At 35.5% G+C, this 21,090-nt stretch overlaps 1 protein-coding gene across 1 annotated transcript; it reads right to left on the bottom strand.

The window, feature by feature from the left end:
* Positions 1 to 16,421: 16,421 nt before the first annotated feature.
* Positions 16,422 to 18,544, bottom strand: LOC127123083 (U-box domain-containing protein 40). The gene has a single exon (XM_051053344.1). It carries the CDS (start codon positions 18,086 to 18,088, stop codon positions 16,514 to 16,516), a length of 1,575 nt encoding a protein of 524 aa, XP_050909301.1. The 5' UTR covers positions 18,089 to 18,544; the 3' UTR covers positions 16,422 to 16,513.
* Positions 18,545 to 21,090: the final 2,546 nt, after the last annotated feature.

Below are 21,090 nucleotides of genomic sequence, written 5' to 3'. Positions count from 1 at the left end.
CACACAAATATCACTTGAAGGTTTTGGGTGAATATGTGGTGTGTCTCTCTCAAGGTGTGTTACCCATAAAGAAAGCTCCCACGAAAAATGCTTCATCACGTTTAACCCCAAATTGATGACCCGATAGTGGTATAATGAGTCATTTATTTGAGTGAAGGATCGACTCACTTATATTGAAAATCCTCCCTATATAGTGGTGGATATGAGGCATCTCCTATTTAAAAAGTGTCAACAGTGGTACAAGTGTAAGTGGATGAAAAAGCTTCTGCTTGAGGGGAAGCCTTGTTGATATACTCACACTTGAGGGAGAGTGTTGAGAAAAACAAGTGTGATTTGGAAGTGTTGAGAAACAAGTGTGGAAAATTCCCATATTGATTAGAAAAATGGATATTGAGCATTTTATAAGTCAGAGAACTCACACATGTATTACCTTAAGGTTTTGGGTGAATATGTGGTGTGTCTCTTACAAGGTGTGTCGCACATAAATAAAGGCCCCAATATAAAACTTCTTCCTCATATTGATCCCCTGAATTGATGATTCAATAGTGGTATCATGAGTCGTTTTCTCAAGTGAAGGACCAGATCATTACTATTGAATGTCCTCCACACATGGTGGTGGATAAGAGGTATGTCCCGTTGAAAAACTGTCAATGGTGGTACAGGTTTATATGGAAGAAAGAGCTTCTGCTTCAAGGGGAGCATTGTTGATAGATTCACACTCGAGGGGGAGTGTTAAGAAAAACAAGTGTGAGTTGGAAAGTGTTTAGAAACAAGTGTGAGTTGGAAAGTGTTTAGAAACAAGTGTGAAGAAGTCCCACATTGATTATAAAAGTGGAGATTGAGCATTTTATAAGTAAACTCACACACCTATTACCTTAAGATTTTAGGTGAGTATGTGATGTGTCTATCACAATGTGTGTTGCTCATTAAAAAAGGTCCCAATATAAAAAATGCTCCCTCATATCAAATAATATAATATAGCATGATCAATAATATTTATTAATTCATTGATCTCACATTTAGTGTGCAACTTCCCTTAAACATTGATTTAACAATCTTTGCGTTATTCGGCCAATGGTGTTATTAGCACAAAATATGGTCATAAAGTTCAGTTGTCTAGTCCTATTGTGTTTTGAGTGAGTCTATTATTTTAGTGACTATGATCGATACTGATAGACATAAAAAATATTCAGTTGAGTCATGTTCTATTGTGGCCATACCTGCTTTTCCCCGTCTTTACTTAGAGAAGTTCACTTATCCATTAATAATTTGTTTATTTAATTTCAATTGATATATTTCTTTAGATGTAAAAGGTATATTATAATATACATATATTTAATTTCTCTTTCACTCGCTGATTTGGATGTCAAAGTTTTTTTTTTAGAAATCGTCTCGATTCATCAATAAACCAAAAGGCTTGTTCACTCACTATCATTAGAGTCACATTTTTGATCTAGTTTGGATCAACCTCTAAATATGCTTGGCTGACCTTGATGATGATTAGACAATACTAATTAAGTCTTGAGTTTAAGTGTTCCTTCTATTGGAGTTCAATAATGAACCTCCATTAATAATGCACAATGGGAAGAAGATGATGAAAAGTATATATATATATATATATATATATATATATATATATATATATATATATATATATATATATATATATATATATATATATATATATATATATATATATATATATATATATATATATATATATATATATATATATATATATATATATATATATATATATATATATATAGAGAGAGAGAGAGAGAGAGAGAGAGAGAATATGAAACGTAACTAACTTTCTCTAATAAAAAATCGGTTAAGTTGTGTTATAAATTCATCTTACTTTGGGCTTATATAGATTCACTCAAACTGAAATGCACATTAAATACAAATGCAACTTAAAACTAAACTAACTTGAATGTTAAATTACATTCAACACCATCCCTTAATTCACTTTCAAGTTTGAAAATCAACAACACCAATTCCATCCCTCAAATTGATGAAGTGTTTAATTTTGATTGTCTTGGTCAGCACCTCTACAAACTGCTTCTGAGTGCTGACATGAACAACCCCAAGTACTTCAGGTTCTGGATTCCACTAGTGGATAGAGCAACGATTTGAGGGTATAGACTCTCTCTCACACACACACACACACACACACACACTTACATGCATGGGTGGTTATATATTCATGAAATGTGTAAATTTGTAGATGGGGAGACGAGCTGAGGGATAAGAGTCTGAGTATTATGTAATGAAACACGTGTTAAACATCGTGTCTATCGGCATTGTTGGATTTTGGGATCAGATATATATTATGTCATGAAATATTTAGAATAACATGTTTTTAGCTTATGTTTGCTATTATATATCAAATCATGTGATATTCAATTTTCTTCGTACCTTTCTTGTAAACATTTAATGACAGGACACCTTTCTCCCCCGATGACTTAAACGACATCCATAAACATCGGGAAAATGTTACGTGTTATTGAGTTTTTACCACAACTATCCTTCTGTGATGGTAAAGAGGACACATAAAACCACACATTTGTTACCACAAACCTCTAACATCGGTAATATCATTCTCCTAACCGTGGTAAAATATTGTTTTTGTAGTAGTGAAGTGGGGCTCAAATCATTATGTATGAACATAATTGTGACAAATGGGGCATCTCTAAGGTAGTTAATTTGGTGTTTGGATGAGGTTATGGAAAAATTAATTTTAGGGTTTGGATAAAACTTGAAAGGATGGATGGAAATTTTGTGGAAGTTAATATGAATGATGTGTTGGTGATGTTGTGACACATGTAGTGGACGATAAAACTAACGACCATATAAGTGTTAAGCACAATGTGAAGTATATGAATGTAAAATTTATCAAGCCTTCATGCATTAATTTTAATAAGAACAACAATCTCCACACACAAAAATTCTTTCACAAACATTCCTTAGGGGAAGTGAGGCTTTCTACTCACTTTTTTCAGCTTAACACACTTTTTCTTCATATATTATTGGCCCTCGTTGAACGGAGAAACTTCTTGAGTTGTATTCAAGACCTCATTGGCCATCTTTCAGTCGTCTCTGGTTCTCTTCAGCTCCACCTCAAAGGCATGCGTCGACTAACGAGTCACTTGAAACTTTTTTTCTAAGGCTTCAAATATAAACTGAAGATTTTCCTCTTCGGTTCGAATATCTTGGTCCACATTTAGCATGGACTAGGAAGGGTCATCACCCTGGCAATATAAGGGAACACATTTAGTAAAAAAACGTTGACCCTTAAGGATCTTGTTATCCATCTAACGTTTTAGCCAATGAGCACCGGTCCATGTCAGAAATCAACACAGAAAAGCTTTACTGAACTAGCAGACATCAAGCTAGTTAAAATCGGCATGAACTTCGCTTCCTCAGACCCATCAAAAATTGTTTTTTTAAATGAAGGGGGGTAGAAACATCAAGGAGAAGTTAGAGAATATTTTTCCACATCATCCATCAGAACCACAAGGCTTCCTAACTCCTTAATTAAAGAAGCACTTTGAGTAGTTTTCACAAGATTGTGAGCCTTGAGTTTTTCATCAGTGGCTATATTATGTACAAAAAGAGAAGAAAGTTTATAGTCCATAAAAAGAAAGTAAGGTATAATTCAAGAGAATATTGTCGTACATGTCCAATAAACCTTTGGCTTTGTCCCCGCTAGGGGCTATGATAAAAGACTATGTATCTTCATACCAATATTTCATTTTTTTTCTCTCTTTAGACTTAGGCTCAACATGAAAAACCTGATTGAAACCTTAGAAAAAAACCCTAAATGGTCGAGACACACTCCTCATCTATTTCAGAGAGGTTTGTCATGTTAAAATCTAAGCACTCATTCGCATGACCAAAAATATTATGATTCTAGCATCTAGAGAACAATAGGTCACAAATGCATTGTCAGTCTCTTCCTCAAAACCACACAGATCTCGTTGGGCCTCAATACTAAGAGGTTTGATAATGACATAATGAAATATTAAATTTTTTAAATACCCTGTGAAAACTCCAAAAAATTTAAGAGACCGAGAAAATAAAAAATATTAGGTCTTCCAGGGATTTGGAACCATTCCAAGCAACCGAGAAAATAAAAAAAGAAAACCTTGAGGAACACATCTCATCCCAAGTATTAACAGACCGATTGAAAGTCTCTAATGAAGGTTCAAAAATTCGGATGCAGTTGTGGACTACCATTAGATACTGTAGAATTTCTTATTCGTAAGTGGTAAAGGGAAGGAAGAAACTCATTTCTAAAAAAAGACCACGTTAATTGTTAGGAGAGTAGGATGATTTTTTTTACATGTTCTATTGGAAAATTTTGGAACCATAACTTTTCAAGGACCATGGGGACATCCCACTTATACTACCACCCCATATTTCTTTAATTTTTCTAAATTAGACTACACTAAATGAGGGTCTAGGTAAACATCATTTTTCTTCATCAATTATGAGCTTGGAAAGGTATGGTTCCAAACTTTGTCAATAGAACATGTCACATATAACATTTCAACCTGATCTAGAATATTATAATATGAAAAGTTAATTTATATTAGAAGAACGAGTTACACGTTCAATGCTATACAAGAATTCTTCAGTCCGTTATCTGCATTTCGCTCTTTAACCGTTAGAACTTAGTTTAATGCTCCTAGTTCTTCAACCTTCCCATTCCTTCATATCTAATTCATTTTACAAAATATTATTTACTTTGCAAACAATATTAGAGGTGGAGAAATGGGCAATTGAAGAACTAGAAAATTTTAACCAAGTTATCACGGTTAAACAACGAAATGCAGATAACAACATGAAGATCTTTTGTCTAGAATTAAACGTGTAACTTCTTTTCTAATATAACATTATCTATCATATATAATTTTCTAATGCAATATGAAAAGTTATATATTCGGTAAGGGGTTGGAAAAATACTCAAACCACATTATATATAATATACTTATCTTTTAAACAACCATTAACAACAACATTCATCAAGAACAAACCTTAAACAATATACAATAAACAACTCTTATTAAAAACAACAACAGCAACATATCAACTCATAAATTGTTTTAGAAACGTACAAGTCCCATAATGGCACCCATAATGAAAGAAGGATGAAGCTGAAGTGAGAGTTGCAAACTTGTGTTAATTTTGAATAGATGTCATTCTGGGTCTTTCACACAAGTTTGCAACGCTCACTTTAGCTTCATCCTTGTTAATTTTTTTTATTCACCGTTCCTACAACAACTCAAAATAAGTAGAAAGTTCAAACATTATGAAACAAGATATTGAAATATAAATAACAATACATTAACGGATTTTGAAACATAAACTATTATGAAGATAAAACTGGAAGGTAGCCATTTGCTAAGATTTGATGCAACCAAGGTAACTCTTCGAAGAAGACGAGTTTGATGCATAAGTTTGGGATTTCCATATGAGAGAGACGTGTGACAAAGATGTTAGGGTTTTATTTTGAGAGAGACGAGTGAAAGAGATATTAGAGTTTTATTTTGAGAGAGACAATTATTATGTACTGAAGCGAGATATAATTTCGCTTATATATAAATGTGTAACACGTTTCACCACAGTTGATAATATGAATCGTGAAGAAATGATTGTACCTTACACCACGATTTATTATAAGAATTATGGTGATATACAATGTCAAGTCCATTATGTCATGATAAATGGAAAATTGTTGGTCGTGGGATTCAAACCTTTTCACTCCAGTTACATTTCACTATGGTTGTTAACTATGACCGTAGTGAAATGTCTTTTTAGTAAATACACAAAAAAATACTCAAAAAAGAGTTATTATCACGGTTAACAGAAATGTCATTGTAATATGGTGTTACAAAATGTGTATTTTATAGTAGTGACTATGTTCACCTAAACTATTCATTTCAGTCTCATATAGTCAATATCTTGGGATACCACTCCAACGTCGTTGCCACGATATTGTTCTATGGAAGTGAGCGGGCTGTTAGAAGTTCGGCCCGATTTTTTTTGGTGTTATATGGGAGGGATTTACCTTTTTAACGCATATTCACTCGTACCGGCATGACCCCACTAATTTATTTTCGATCGGAGCATCAAGCAACGCAACCCCATTCTACTTGAGTAAGCCATGTGCTCGTCCAATGAGGGAGTTTGCTTTACCCAACTCCCTTTTTGATAACAATCCAGAAATCCCCGCCCGATATTCATTAGTTTCGAATGAAGAAATAAGAGTGTCCCAGCAAGCAGGACCAACCTTCAAATTTTAACTAAATACAAAATCTTACCATTCATTTAGTGAAATCAATTTTTTAAATAGAAATATTTATTTTTCCAAAATAAAATTACATTACAAATAATAAAATAAAACAATCTAAAAAAATTCCATACATACATTTCAAATATTTTAAATAATAAATTCAAATTAAAATATCAAAACATTGACCACATATTTAATACTATAAATATTCAAAAATAAATAATAATGTACATAATGAAATAAATGGGGCGGGTTCGGGGTGGGTACTAGTGTCCCCATTACCCGACTCATCCCCATATTTTAAAATCGGGGAAAACTCAAACCCAATCAATGTGGGTTTTCCCCGTCAACTTCGGGGCGGGTTCGGGTTGGTACCCGCGGGTATGGGTTATGTTGCCATGCATATTTGTAGGATTGATAGGAATTTTATTTCAATCAATATGTTTAGTAAGTCATTAAAATTTTTGGAAATTTGTTTGAATTTTATTTAATTTAAAAATAAAAAATTTCCAAGTAAATGTGATTAATATTATATTTAGAAGATAGATGACAATAATCAATGTGACTATATTGTATGTATATTTGACATTCTAAATTTTGATTGTTTTTGTCTTTATTCTAACAAAAAAAATCTATAATGAAAATCACCTATGGTAAATTTCTGAATATTTGCTTTGCGCATAGTTAGTAGTTGTCATTTCATATAATTCAGTTAAAGTTTATGACAGAAAAGTAACTTTAGAAAAAGAAAAGGTGATAAGAAATTAACTTTCACTATTTTCTTTTAATAGTAGAAAGATTGCAGTAATTATATTGCTAAAGCCAGCTAAGAAATACTACTGGCTGATACAAGATTGTGACTTTATTAGACACATGCATAATAATATTCTGTCTAATAAATTAAGAATTTTTTATATAATTTTATTATATATAAGTTTAAATATTCTTTATAAAATAAAAATTAGACACACAAAATTCCAAATTCAACCGTCTCCCTTTCAAAGTTAGCAGAAAAAATTGATTTAATTAGGAGAGGAGGCGTGGGCGGATACGAGGGATGCTAGCATCCATCCCACTCTCCATCTATTAAATTTAATAAATTAGTCTTATTTTAAATAAATTTATGACCCGTTTACTGTAACACCCTTCTACCCCAAACGACATATTTAATTAGATTATCAGAGTACAACGTGTAGAAGAGTTTACATTTCTTAAAACATAACACTTATCGCATCACAATAAAAATCATATTATTTATTTTATTAAAACTTCGCAGCGGACAACAACATAAATATTATAAAAATGTTTCAACATTATCTCAACAAATTAGTCATCATAAACAACGTAAATAATAATAATTTAGCTATCGAATCCCATAATCCCCGGTGTCACATGACCAGAGCATTTGACTCGACTCTGTAGAATAACTCTACACTTATTCTTCGAACCTCAACAATAGCTACTCCACTTTATCTGCACATTGCTCATCATAGATGAACATAAACACATGCAGAAGGGGTGAGAATTACATTATTAAATAATAATATAACGACAGAAATATAAACATAAATATATTTCACATATGCCAACACAATTCATCATAATCATCATAATCCATAAACTCATGAACATCAACAACACAACACATCAAATGCAATGCACACACCCATGCATGACTCAACACGACTCGGTATACCCATTTTGTGACCAACTACAGGATCACTACTCCCAGATTCATCACCATAGAATCCGAGTTCCCCGCAAGGAACCAAGCCTCTCAACAAGCCCGGAGTCAACAACATCATTGGAACTCAGTCCGTTCATCACTAGGCATCGGCCTTTCATGAATGCATGCACACCAAGCATGCATCATAATCAACATAGCAACAACAGCATCATATAGTCATGTTATCATCATCATTAACACATTCTATCACAAAAGCATATCACATCATGCCACATAATCAAACACAGTATTATCACACTCTACTAATATCTATACCACTCAAAGTAACGGGAAATGATCCCTCGTATACCATGCATCAGCTAAGTTATCTCGCTCAGCCTAAACAACAAAAACTGCTCAACAACAGTCCAGGAAAGACCACAATTCTGCCCATACGCGTATTGCCTATGCCCATACGCGTATTGCCCACGCCTGACCAATCCCATACGCGTAATGCCCACTCTCATACGCGTATTGCGCCTTTCCTCGCCCAACCCATACGCGTATCACCTGTCTCATACGCGTATGCTACGCGTATCACATTCCCATACGCGTACCAACAGAGACCAAAACACGTTCAAAACATCATCTTCCTCATCCATACGCGTATTGCCTAGTGCCATACGCGTACCAGCCATCTCATACGCGTATTGCCTAGTGCCATACGCGTATGACCAGAGACCAGAACTCTCAGATCTGCAATGGCTTTCTCTGCTACGAGATCTACCCAATTTCATCCTTCCACAGTCCAAATTTCGCACAAAATTACTCATATCATCTAATACAATTAGTCTCCTATTCGATTTCACAAATCCTAACATCATTGCACATAATTTCTACGAATTCCTTCGATTAAAATCCCAATTTCGTTCATCTAATATTTCACCATTTTCAGCATATTATTATTTAATAAGGTTCAGACCCCTTACCTCTTTGGATTGAAGGAAGCTCCGAGTAATCTTTGGCCTTTTCCTCTTCCTTCTCTTTCTCTTCAGCGTTTTCCTTTCTCTCTGACTCTGAGACACAATACGTGAAAAACCAACTCTGAGTTCTCCTTTGGAATCTTTTATCCAATTTCCACTTTTACCCTTCCACTCTTCATATTCCACTTATTTTATTTATTTAATTATTAAAATAAATAACATCTATAATAATAATAAAAATAATCCAATAATTCAACCTTATTTAATTAAATTAATAAAATAATTATTAACTCAATTAAACAATTCTCTTATTTTAATCGGGGTGTTACAACTCTCCCCCACTAAAAGAGTTTTCGTCCTCGAAAACATACCTCAAGCAAATAGAGCCGGATACGACTCCTTCATCTGATCTTCACGCTCCCAAGTCAAGCTCTCACCAGCTGGACCTCCCCAAACAACTTTCACTAGAGCAATCTTCTTACCTCTCAGGGTCTTCTCTTCTCGGTCATCTATCCGAATTGGCAACACCTCAACGGTCAAATTATCCCTCACCTGGATATCATCCAACTGAACAACATGCGAAGGATCCGCAATATATTTCCTCAACTGAGATACATGAAACACATCATGCAGATTAGAAAGCGACGGCGGTAAAGCTATCTGATACGCCACTTCCCCAACCCTCTTCAAAATCTGATACGGACCCACAAACCTCGGAGTAAGCTTTTTAGACTTTAAAGCTCTACCCACACCTGTCGTCGGAGTAACTCTCAAGAACACATGATCTCCCTCTTGGAACTCAAGTGCCTTTCTCCTGTTATCATGATAACTCTTCTGACGACTCTGAGAAATCTTCATTTTCTCCTGAATCATCTTAACCCTTTCAGTCGTCTGCTGCACAATCTCAGGTCCGAGTACAACACTCTCACCTGATTCATACCAACACAATGGAGTTCTACACCTCCGACCATACAATGCTTCATATGGAGCCATACCGATACTAGCATGAAAACTATTATTATAAGTAAACTCCACCAACGGCAAATAACTATCCCAAGAACCACTCTGCTCCAACACACAAGCTCTCAACAAATCCTCCAAGGATTGGATAGTTCTTTCAGTCTGACCATCAGTCTGAGGATGATAAGCTGAACTCAACCTCAACTTAGTCCCCAACGCTTTCTGCAAACTTTCCCAAAATCTAGAAGTAAATCTGGGATCTCTATCAGACACAATACTGGATGGAATACCATGCAGCCTCACTATCTCCTCGATATACAACTCTGCCAACTTCTCTAAAGAGTGATTAATCTTCATCGGCAAGAAATGCGCCGACTTAGTCAACCGATCCACAATCACCCAAATAGAATCATTACCTTTCACCGTCCTCGGCAATCCCGTCACAAAATCCATGGAAATGCTATCCCACTTCCATTCAGGAATCTTCAAAGGTTGCATCATACCTGTCGGTTTCTGATGTTCAATCTTTGACTTCTGACAAGTCAAACAGGCATACACAAACTTAGCAACATCTCTTTTCATACCAGCCCACCAAAACAACTTCTTCAAATCTTGATACATTTTAGTTGCACCTGGATGGATACTCAATCCACTCCTATGGCCCTCTTCAAGAATACTCTTTTTCAATTCAGACACCTCAGGAACACAAACTCTACCTTTAAATCGCAGGATACCATTCTCATCAATCTCAAAATTACCACCATTACCCTGGTTAACCATAGTAATATGATCAACTAGAGCGACATCAACTTGCTGACCATTCCGAATATCTTCCAGAATTCCACTAGTCAACTTCAGCATATCCAACTTTACACTATCAGCGGAAACTTCACAACCCAAACTCATATCACGGAACTGTTCAATTAACTCAAGCTCCCGAACCATCATCATAGACATATGTAGAGACTTTCTACTCAGCGCATCTGCAACTACATTAGCCTTACCGGGATGATAACTCAATTCAAAGTCAAAATCCTTCAGTAATTCTAACCACCTTCTCTGCCTCATATTTAACTCTTTCTGATCAAACAGATACTTCAGACTCTTGTGATCACTGAACACTTCGAACCTGGAACCATACAGATAATGTCTCCACATTTTCAACACAAATACAACAGCTGCAAGTTCTAGATCATGCGTAGGATAATTCCTCTCATGAACTTTCAACTGTCTAGAAGCATAAGCTACAACTTTACCATTCTGCATCAAAACACCACCAAGACCCATCAAAGAAGCATCACAATAAACAACGAAGGACTCACCAGGATTAGGCAAGATCAACACTGGAGCACTGGTCAACCGCCTCTTCAACTCAACAAAACTCGCTTCACAAGCTGTATCCCACACATACACTTGACCCTTCTTAGTCAACTGCGTCAACGACAATGCCAACTTAGAGAAGCCCTCAATAAATCTGCGATAATAACCAGCTAACCCCAGAAAACTGCGTATCTCAGTAGCGGACTTCGGAGTCTCCCACTGTAATACAGCAACAACTTTAGCAGGATCAACAGAAATCCCACCACTCGAAATCACATGGCCAAGGAAACTCACTTCCTTCAACCAGAACTCACATTTAGATAACTTTGCATATAATTTCTTTTCTCTTAACACCTGCAAAACAATTCTCAGATGTCCTGCATGCTCTTCTTCCGTCTTAGAATATATCAATATATCATCTATGAACACCACAACAAAATTATCAAGGTACGGATGAAATATACGATTCATATATTCCATAAACACACCTGGAGCATTAGACACACCGAACGGCATCACAGTGTATTCATAATGACCATACCTCGTACGGAAAGCAGTCTTCGCAATATCATCTGACTTCACTCGGATCTGATGATAACCCGACCGCAAATCAATCTTACTGAAAACATGAGCTCCAACCAACTGGTCCATCAAATCATCAATCCTCGGCAATGGATACCGATTCTTGATAGTCACCTTATTCAACTGCCGATAATCGACACACAACCTCATCGTACCTTCTTTCTTCTTCACTAACAATACTGGTGCACCCCAAGGAGAAACACTTGGACGCACAAACTTCTTCTCAAGCAATTCTTCAAGTTGCTTCTTCAATTCAACTAATTCAGTTGCTGACATTCTATAAGGAGACATCGACACTGGACTCGTACCTGGTACTAAGTCAATGGTAAATTCGACTTCCCGTTCTGGAGGTAATTCACTTACATCCTCCGGAAACACATCCTGAAATTCACAGACAACAGGCAAATCTACACTCACCACTTTCTTATCCGATTGCAGAGACGCAAATAAAGCGAATATCTGAGCTTCATCTTTCACAAATTCCCCCACCTGCCTAGCAGATAGAAATCTTGCCTCATCATTCTCACCAACTTCAGAAAACCGCACCGTCTTACTATAGTAGTTGATAAACACGCCATAGAATTCTAGCCAATTCATTCCCAGAATAATATCAATTTGGTGCAAGGGCAAGCACACCAAATCAACCACGAACTCTCTCTCAAAGATCGTCAATTGACAACCTCGACAGACAACAGAAGTTTTCACAGAACCATTAGCAGGAGTATCTATCACCATACTTCCGCCTAGGGACGACATAATCACACCAATCCTGGTCGCACACTCATACGAAATAAACGAATGAGTAGCACCAGTATCAACAATGGCAAGCAATTCAACATTATTAATCAAGCAAGTACCTTTAATCAGATTATCTTCTTTAGGAGTTTCAGCCCCACTCAGAGCAAACACCCTACCAGTAGTATGAGCTGCAGTAGCCGCCTTCTTCGGTTTCGAGCACTGCAAACTGATATGGCCTTTCTCGCCACAATTAAAACATGTCGGGCCAGCATCCTTACATTCAGTAACTCTATGACCAGCCTGACCGCATCGGAAACATCTCAGCACTTTCTTGGTACAGCTATCAGCACGGTGGCCTGGCTCGCCACACTTGAAACATTTACCAGCTATGGGAGATCCTCCCCCACTTGGCTTCTTCTCATCTACCACTTTCTGCTTACCTTTACCATTCGGAGATGCATAAGGACTACCACGATCCTTATTCTTCTTCTCACTAAGACTCTTGTAGTGAGCAGTCCTAGCCTTGCTATCTTCGTCAAATATCCTGCACTTATTAACCAGTGTAGGAAACCTACGAATCTCCTGGTAACCAATGCCTTGTTTGATCTCGGGACGCAACCCGTTCTCAAACTTGACACACTTGGATTCCTCAGCATCAGCATTATTATAATGAGGACAATACTGCACCAGCTCCTCAAACTTCGAAGCGTAATCAGCAACAGACATGTTACCCTGCTTCAGTCCCAGAAATTCCATCTCCTTCTTACATCGCACATCAGCAGGAAAATATTTCTCCAGAAAGGCCGTCTTGAACCTTTCCCAAGTCATCTCAGCACCTGGTACTTCAATCCTCTGGCGAGTGTTATCCCACCAGTTCTCAGCCTCTTCCGATAACATATGCGTACCAAACTGCACCTTCTGTGCTTCAGTACACGTCATCACCCGGAAAATCTTCTCAATTTCCTTCAGCCAAATCTGAGCACCATCCGGATCATAGCGCCCCTTGAATGTAGGAGGGTTATTCTTCAGAAACCTTCCCAAATTCTTAAACTCGTCGACCGGCGGATTCTGCTGCGCCTGCATAGCCTGCACCATAGCGGCCAAAGCCTCGGCAATCGCACGGTCATTTTCTCCAGCCATACTCTGCACGACACAACTACAACCGTTAAATATCGACAGTGTCATTTACACTAATCGACCAACAGGGAAAACATCACATTATGACTCGACTGGACTGACCATGCTCTGATACCACTAATGTAACACCCTTCTACCCCAAACGACATATTTAATTAGATTATCAGAGTACAACGTGTAGAAGAGTTTACATTTCTTAAAACATAACACTTATCGCATCACAATAAAAATCATATTATTTATTTTATTAAAACTTCGCAGCGGACAACAACATAAATATTATAAAAATGTTTCAACATTATCTCAACAAATTAGTCATCATAAACAACGTAAATAATAATAATTTAGCTATCGAATCCCATAATCCCCGGTGTCACATGACCAGAGCATTTGACTCGACTCTGTAGAATAACTCTACACTTATTCTTCGAACCTCAACAATAGCTACTCCACTTTATCTGCACATTGCTCATCATAGATGGACATAAACACATGCAGAAGGGGTGAGAATTACATTATTAAATAATAATATAACGACAGAAATATAAACATAAATATATTTCACATATGCCAACACAATTCATCATAATCATCATAATCCATAAACTCATGAACATCAACAACACAACACATCAAATGCAATGCACACACCCATGCATGACTCAACACGACTCGGTATACCCATTTTGTGACCAACTACAGGATCACTACTCCCAGATTCATCACCATAGAATCCGAGTTCCCCGCAAGGAATCAAGCCTCTCAACAAGCCCGGAGTCAACAACATCATTGGAACTCAGTCCGTTCATCACTAGGCATCGGCCTTTCATGAATGCATGCACACCAAGCATGCATCATAATCAACATAGCAACAACAGCATCATATAGTCATGTTATCATCATCATTAACACATTCTATCACAAAAGCATATCACATCATGCCACATAATCAAACACAGTATTATCACACTCTACTAATATCTATACCACTCAAAGTAACGGGAAATGATCCCTCGTATACCATGCATCAGCTAAGTTATCTCGCTCAGCCTAAACAACAAAAACTGCTCAACAACAGTCCAGGAAAGACCACAATTCTGCCCATACGCGTATTGCCTATGCCCATACGCGTATTGCCCACGCCTGACCAATCCCATACGCGTAATGCCCACTCTCATACGCGTATTGCGCCTTTCCTCGCCCAACCCATACGCGTATCACCTGTCTCATACGCGTATGCTACGCGTATCACATTCCCATACGCGTACCAACAGAGACCAAAACACGTTCAAAACATCATCTTCCTCATCCATACGCGTATTGCCTAGTGCCATACGCGTACCAGCCATCTCATACGCGTATTGCCTAGTGCCATACGCGTATGACCAGAGACCAGAACTCTCAGATCTGCAATGGCTTTCTCTGCTACGAGATCTACCCAATTTCATCCTTCCACAGTCCAAATTTCGCACAAAATTACTCATATCATCTAATACAATTAGTCTCCTATTCGATTTCACAAATCCTAACATCATTGCACATAATTTCTACGAATTCCTTCGATTAAAATCCCAATTTCGTTCATCTAATATTTCACCATTTTCAGCATATTATTATTTAATAAGGTTCAGACCCCTTACCTCTTTGGATTGAAGGAAGCTCCGAGTAATCTTTGGCCTTTTCCTCTTCCTTCTCTTTCTCTTCAGCGTTTTCCTTTCTCTCTGACTCTGAGACACAATACGTGAAAAACCAACTCTGAGTTCTCCTTTGGAATCTTTTATCCAATTTTCACTTTTACCCTTCCACTCTTCATATTCCACTTATTTTATTTATTTAATTATTAAAATAAATAACATCTATAATAATAATAAAAATAATCCAATAATTCAACCTTATTTAATTAAATTAATAAAATAATTATTAACTCAATTAAACAATTCTCTTATTTTAATCGGGGTGTTACATTTACTCTCCTTAATTTTTATATTAAAATATCAAGTTTACTAAAATTATTTAATTTTTTAAAATACATATTAAATAAAAATGATGAAATATTATAATTAGTTTTAAAATTAAAAATAGTTAGTTTAAATATTAATTTTTATTATTATAAAAATAAAAATATATTTTAAAAAATAATTATAATTGATACATATAGATGCGAGAGGGGACATGAGAATCGAGACGAAACCAGATTGTTCACGCCTTATTGCCATGCTTAGTAAAAACTATTTCTTCAAATAAAAAAGGATCATAGTCGACAACAAACACTCCCTATTTTGTGTACATATAACTAGATTCGACTAGTTGGAATTAGTTGAAACTAACTAAAAAGAATATAATTTGAACTTTAATTATTCACCTTACATACTAAAATTTAAGTGCAAAAGAATTGAAAAAGAAAAGTTAGACATGAAAAGGAAGCATAACCAGCTAGAACATGTAGCAAGTGTAGGAATAAAGTGGTAGCATAAGCATATGCACCAACAATCCCTTGGCACTTTCTACTTCGAAAAATAACAACTTTATTAATCTTCATCTTCTTTTATTCCAACAAAAAAAAACATTATCTTCCTCAATTCCCTTTACAACTAATAATATTTTTCCTTCATTATAAATAAACCAAATAAAAAGAAAAAAAAAACTATTTTTTATTTAAAAGTGTTCCGTTTTCCTATACTCCACTCAACTTCAAATTAGAAAACTATGGAAAAATTATAAATAAAAATGAAAGTACCATGAATTCCAATTTACATCCAATTGATCATCAACAACATTGACATGACAAAAAGAAGAAGTAATAATTACATTAAAAAATACATGTAATCAAAATTCATTCGAGTTAGCATTTGATTCGTCCAACCCATTACTGAGTTGACTCATAGTTCGGCCACTGAACCCTGAGTCAAGCAACTCCTCCCAATCTACCTCTTCCTCTTCCACCTCTTTCTCACTCATAATCTCCAATATCCTCTGTACTTTCTCATTAGCTTTCTCACTCTTCATTTTCTCTATCTTTTGCAACATTTCCACAACCCTAATCTTTTTCGCCACTGCCTTAAATCTCAACCCGCCATGACTCAATACATACAAAACCCCAACACATCTCTCTCGAGTTGACTCAGAATCCAACTCGGCCCCACCCAATAAACCCACCAAACACTCCACAACACCCGCATCCAACATTGCAGCCCGACCATCCGACCCAAATCCCAAATTACCCAAAATCAACAAAACCCGATCCATCATATAACCCGACTTAACCATTCCTAAAAGAACCGAAACAAACCCGAGTTTAACCATCTTAACCCTATTACTCTTCACTAAAGACAAATGACAAAGAGCCAAACTCGAGTCGTGACGCGTCTTCTCACTCTCCGATTTAAGCGCGTGAAGCAATGGCAAAAGTGCACCTAAAACACCAATGGCAGTTTTATTATCATCATCAAGCGCTAAACTAAAGAGCACACAGGAAGCATGTTCCTGCGATTCACTGGATCCGAACTTCAAAACCTCAATCAACGGTGGAACTATTCCTGACCGTACGATCTTCACTTTGTTAACTTTCTCGAGAGAAAGGTTGACTAATGAAGCAAGAGCGTTGACTCTTACGACGTCGTTTTTGAACAAAATCAAAGAACGCAAAGAACAGAGTATCCTATTGGTGCAGAGTTGAACCCTAGATTCCTCTTTCGTTTTCGTGATTTTTCTGAGAGAGATTAGAGCTTCTTCTACTATAATCGATTGAGGGTTTCTGAGTTTGGTCACGAATTCTTCTTCTTCCGGTGTTGTTGAAGGTTCAATTTCGGAAGAGGAAGGTGAAGAGTAGGAGAAGCTTTGAAATTTTGGTGTTGTTGTTGATGATGATGTGGCAGTAGCTATGGATTCCTCTGAGCTCGAGTACGAGGTTTTTTGTGGGGTTAAGATTGAGATTTGTAGTGTTTCTTTTTCCTGGTCGTTTTTCTCTGATACGACGTCGTTTTGGGGTTGTTGATGTTTCTTAGAGAACATTAGCGTACGTACGAGGTTTTCAGTTGTGGTGAGATTTTGGTTGGTTTGGGTTTGGAATTTGGATTGGGATTGGGTTTGGGTTTGGGTCCATTTGAGAATGGAGGATTTGAGGTTAAGATTTGGGATTAGGGTTGTGAAATTGGGGGTGGTGCCATCTTGAAGTTGAGGGGTAAAGTTGAGATTTTTACAGGCTTGGATTGAGGTTCGGTCGAAGGAATGGCCGGAGGAGACAATTACAGGGTCGGACATGAGAGAACCAGAAATGGGGCATAGAAATTCTTGAGGTGGATTTTGGGTAGTTTTTGAAGTGTTGAAGAAAATCATTTTCTTCCATTTTGATTCCTTTTTTGCACCTCCCCATTTCTTGTTTGTGTTTCTGTGAATCTCCATGTGAAAATGGTTCAACTAGTTTGTGTTTTTGTGTGTTAACAAAGTTGGTGTTTTTTGTTTTGGGTTAGTGTGAAGAAGAACATGTTGTTTAGAGAGGTGAGGTTGAGGAAGATTGGAGATTCCATTGTTTGAGGTATTGAAAATTAGAGGTTAGAACTTTGAATTCCAATGATAAAGATGAGTTGAGGGGGAGCATGGGCATGTTAGTGCATTTGTTCTTTTAGGTTGTTGATTGAGTGAGGGAAGAAAAGTGAGAGATAATTAATGGTTATGATGTGTGAGGAAAATGATGTTTTGATGTTGGAGTTGAAAGAAAGTTTGTGGGAGATTGGAGAGTTTTGATTGATTCTTTTGCTTTAGAAAAATATAAACGTGAAAAGATTATGAGATGAGTGATGATGTTCCTAAGAAACTAATCTTAAACAATTAGGCATTACTACTACATTAGTTATTACTATAACTCAATAAAATAATGACATTTATGTGATACTGTATCTATTTATTCACTTTTACAAATGAATATTTCAGTCACTAAATTATTTAAGCCAAATATATTTAAATTATTAGATTAGATAGGAGTATTAATGAAATTTAATAGAATATTTTGAAGTGAAATGGTATAAAAATGTTATTAAGTATTTTAATTATAAAACTTTATTCTATTACATATACATTGAATAAAATATGAAATATTTATAGAATGTGGTGGAATAATTGATGGGAATTTTTTTAGAAAACACTTATATTTTCCTATTTAAATTCTAAAATTTCTATTTTTTTCAACTATATTTTAAACTATCTATGATTTAAATAAATAAATAATTATAATAAAAATATGCGATAGACCAATTGACATATACTTTTAAAATTATATTTATGCGTTAAATTTATTAACGCAAATAAAATAAAAATGAATAAACATTGGATTGATTTGTGTATGTGTAAAAAAATACACACATACATCAATTAACTTAACACATCATTTTTATTGCGATTTTTTTTATTTGAAATTTGAGTTGTTTGATATTTAGTTGGGAAAAACAGTTAGATTAAAAGTTTAAATTGAGAATGACGATTATTTTGAAAAAAGATTCTCGTATTTGTAAATTCTAAACTACTGAATTATGTCGTGCTTAGCTTTTTTATTTTAGTTTTTGTTAATGGTATATACTCTTCAAATTGGTAACCATTTGCTGTAAAAGTATAGAAAATGACTCATTTGAACTTTGCCAGCTTTACGAGGTTAGAACAACTTTGGCCTTTTACACAATTTTCTTTAGTCTAGGTTTATAAATTAACTATTCTATTTTGTTCCTAATTTATGTTATAGGTTTGAAGTAATCCAACAACTTTAAATTATTAATCTATGTTAAAGTTCTATTTTTTGTTTACAGTATTTAAATCTGAGACATTATTTAAGAGATTTAAGTTCAGTTCTATCTATATAGGTTTATACATAAAATTTAATGTGTTTTTATTCGAAAGTTTATGTAAAGTAGAAGTCATTGAGCCTAAATTATGGGCAAATAGAGTATTAAGGAAGCTCTGATAATTTAGGACACCTTTTTTGTGAAAAAGATAATGAGGACAGTCATGCATATTCCTTTAAGACAAGTCCACAATCAAGAACAAAAAGTTAAAATAAATAAAGGGATGTTTCTTCTATGTCTTTCCCCTACCCTACCTTCACATATTTAGCATCTATAAATTTATTTTTTGGACAATAATGTGAAATGGTATTATTGAAAAGAAAAAAAAAAGTAGAGATGATTATTAATGATTATAATACTATTGATTATTTACCAATTTTGTTTCGAATTTTATTTTTTTTAAATTTCATACCCTTAGTTAAAACACTATTTTTGAACATAGTTCTAGGAGCCCTGATAGAAACAACATTAAGTATTTTGCATCCAATCTCTACAATACATTGTACTCCTTTATATAAGATTTGCATGGTAGTGAGTGTGCAAGAACTTCATAGCCATGCATTGTTTATATATATATATATATATATATATATATATATATATATATATATATATATATATATATATATATATATATATATATATTACACTCTTTACAGTTATGCTATTTTACGTATAACACATATATTTCTTATAGTACTCTTCCACAAGCTTAACAAGGGTTATATGAGACGACCTTGAGCTTGGTCTGTAACTCTTGAAAGGCAGAAGTATTAAGGGGCTTGGTTACTGTGTCTCTGTCTGCAATTTGAACATTATTAGGGACATGCTGAATCTTTAGTTTTTTGGCAATAACCCTTTCACGAATAAAATGGATGTCCAATTCAATGTGTTTGGTTCTATCATGGAGAATTGGATTATGTGAAAACAACACGTCACTTAAGTTATCACACTAGAGTGTAGGAGGAAGAAAGAAAATCGACAATTCAATAAGAAGTGATTTTACCCATAGTAGTTCAGGTGTGGTGTGAGCAAGAGCATGATACTCGGCTTCACTGCTGAAACGTGCAACTAATTGTTGTTTCTTAGAGCTCTATGAGACGAGATTAGGTCCAAAATAATATGCAGGAACCAGAGGTAGAACGAGGATCATTAGGATCACTAGCCCAATCAAAATCATTATACTCCCAAAGGGAGAACTTATTAGACAAATTAACAGGTGCAAGAAGCAAGCCTTGGGTGATGGTACCACTGAGATATCACAATATGTGCTTGGCAAAAGCCCATTGTGACTCAAATGGAAAGACCATGAATTGGAAAGCTTTATTTACACTAAATGCAATATTGGGCCTGGTGAGGGTGACATACTGCAAAACACCAACAAGAGACTTGTATTGATGAGGATTTGAGAGAAAGGTAGAATCATGTTTACTCAATTTGCACGTACTTAGCTTACAAGTAGCTACACCATTAGCATTGGAAATGGTTGTTCTATTCCGTAAGTCACAAAATTACTTTGTTTGAGTGAGAAGCAAACTGACATTAGGAAGATGTTTGACATTAAAACCTATA

The sequence above is a fragment of the Lathyrus oleraceus genome, chromosome 1, assembly GCF_024323335.1.
Source record: "Lathyrus oleraceus cultivar Zhongwan6 chromosome 1, CAAS_Psat_ZW6_1.0, whole genome shotgun sequence".
NCBI lineage: Eukaryota > Viridiplantae > Streptophyta > Magnoliopsida > Fabales > Fabaceae > Lathyrus > Lathyrus oleraceus.
This window is presented reverse-complemented; position numbering and strand designations above follow the sequence as displayed.

Excerpts from the sequence above, each read along its gene's own strand:
- LOC127123083 (XM_051053344.1), bottom strand. The coding sequence starts at position 18,088 with ATGGAGATTCACAGAAACACAAACAAGAAATGGGGAGGTGCAAAAAAG.